At 54.1% G+C, this 1,103-nt stretch overlaps 1 protein-coding gene across 11 annotated transcripts in view; it reads left to right on the top strand.

Moving 5' to 3' along the window:
- The window catches only part of LOC102679649 (flocculation protein FLO11-like), a 17,978-nt gene that overhangs the window by 10,479 nt on the left and 6,396 nt on the right, over nt 1-1,103 (top strand). For 2 of the 11 annotated variants that reach the window (XM_031508283.1, XM_031508284.1), the window contains exons 6-8: nt 302-487; nt 785-882; nt 946-1,050. The exons of the other annotated variants lie outside the window; for them this stretch is intronic. In XM_031508283.1, coding sequence (XP_031364143.1) covers nt 302-487; nt 785-882; nt 946-1,050 — 389 coding nt within the window. The remainder of the gene's footprint in view (nt 1-301; nt 488-784; nt 883-945; nt 1,051-1,103) is intronic. 11 annotated transcript variants of the gene reach the window in all.

A 1,103-nucleotide genomic window follows, 5' to 3' on the forward strand; every position in this document is an offset into this window, starting at 1 on the left:
TCTGGCACCCCAGGAACTCCTGGTACCTCAGGAACTCCTGGCATACCTGAAACATCTGGCACGCCTGCAAGTCCTAGCACATCTAGCACTCCTGCCACACCTGGAAGCCCGGGTACATCTGGAATTCCTGGTACATCAGAAAGTTCTGTCATACCTGGAAGTCCTGGCACACCTGGAACTTCTGGCATGCCTGCAATTCCTGGCACATCTAGCACTCCTGGCATACCTGGCTCTCCTGGTACACCTGGCACTCCTGGCATACCTGGAAATCCCGGAACATCTGGAACTCCTGGCATACCAGGAACTTCTGGCACGCCTGCAAGTCCTGGCATATCAAACATTCCTGGCACATCTGGAAGTCCCAGTACACCTGGAACTCCTGGCACATCTGGAAGTCCTGGCACACCAGGAACTCCTGGCACTTCAGGAACTTCTGGCACATCTGGAATTTCTGGCACACCTGCAAGTCCTGGCACATCTAGCACTCCTGCCACACCTGGAAGCCCGGGTACATCTGGAATTCCTGGTACATCAGAAAGTTCTGTCATACCTGGAAGTCCTGGCACACCTGGAACTTCTGGCATGCCTGCAATTCCTGGCACATCTAGCACTCCTGGCATACCTGGCTCTCCTGGTACACCTGGCACTCCTGGCATACCTGGAAATCCCGGAACATCTGGAACTCCTGGCATACCAGGAACTTCTGGCACGCCTGCAAGTCCTGGCATATCAAACATTCCTGGCACATCTGGAAGTCCCAGTACACCTGGAACTCCTGGCACATCTGGAAGTCCTGGCACACCAGGAACTCCTGGCACTTCAGGAACTTCTGGCACATCTGGAATTTCTGGCACACCTGCAAGTCCTGGCACATCTAGCACTCCTGCCACACCTGGAAGCCCGGGTACATCTGGAATTCCTGGTACATCAGAAAGTTCTGTCATACCTGGAAGTCCTGGCACACCTGGAACTTCTGGTACTTCTGGAACACCTGGAACTTCAGGCACATCAGAAAGTTCTACCACACCTGGAAGTCCTGGCACACCTGGAACTTCTGGCATGCCTGCAAATCCTGGCACATCTAGCACTCCTGGCATACCTGG

Source organism: Apis dorsata, unplaced genomic scaffold (assembly GCF_000469605.1).
Source record: "Apis dorsata unplaced genomic scaffold, Apis dorsata 1.3 scaffold_82, whole genome shotgun sequence".
Taxonomy (NCBI): Eukaryota; Metazoa; Arthropoda; class Insecta; order Hymenoptera; family Apidae; genus Apis; species Apis dorsata.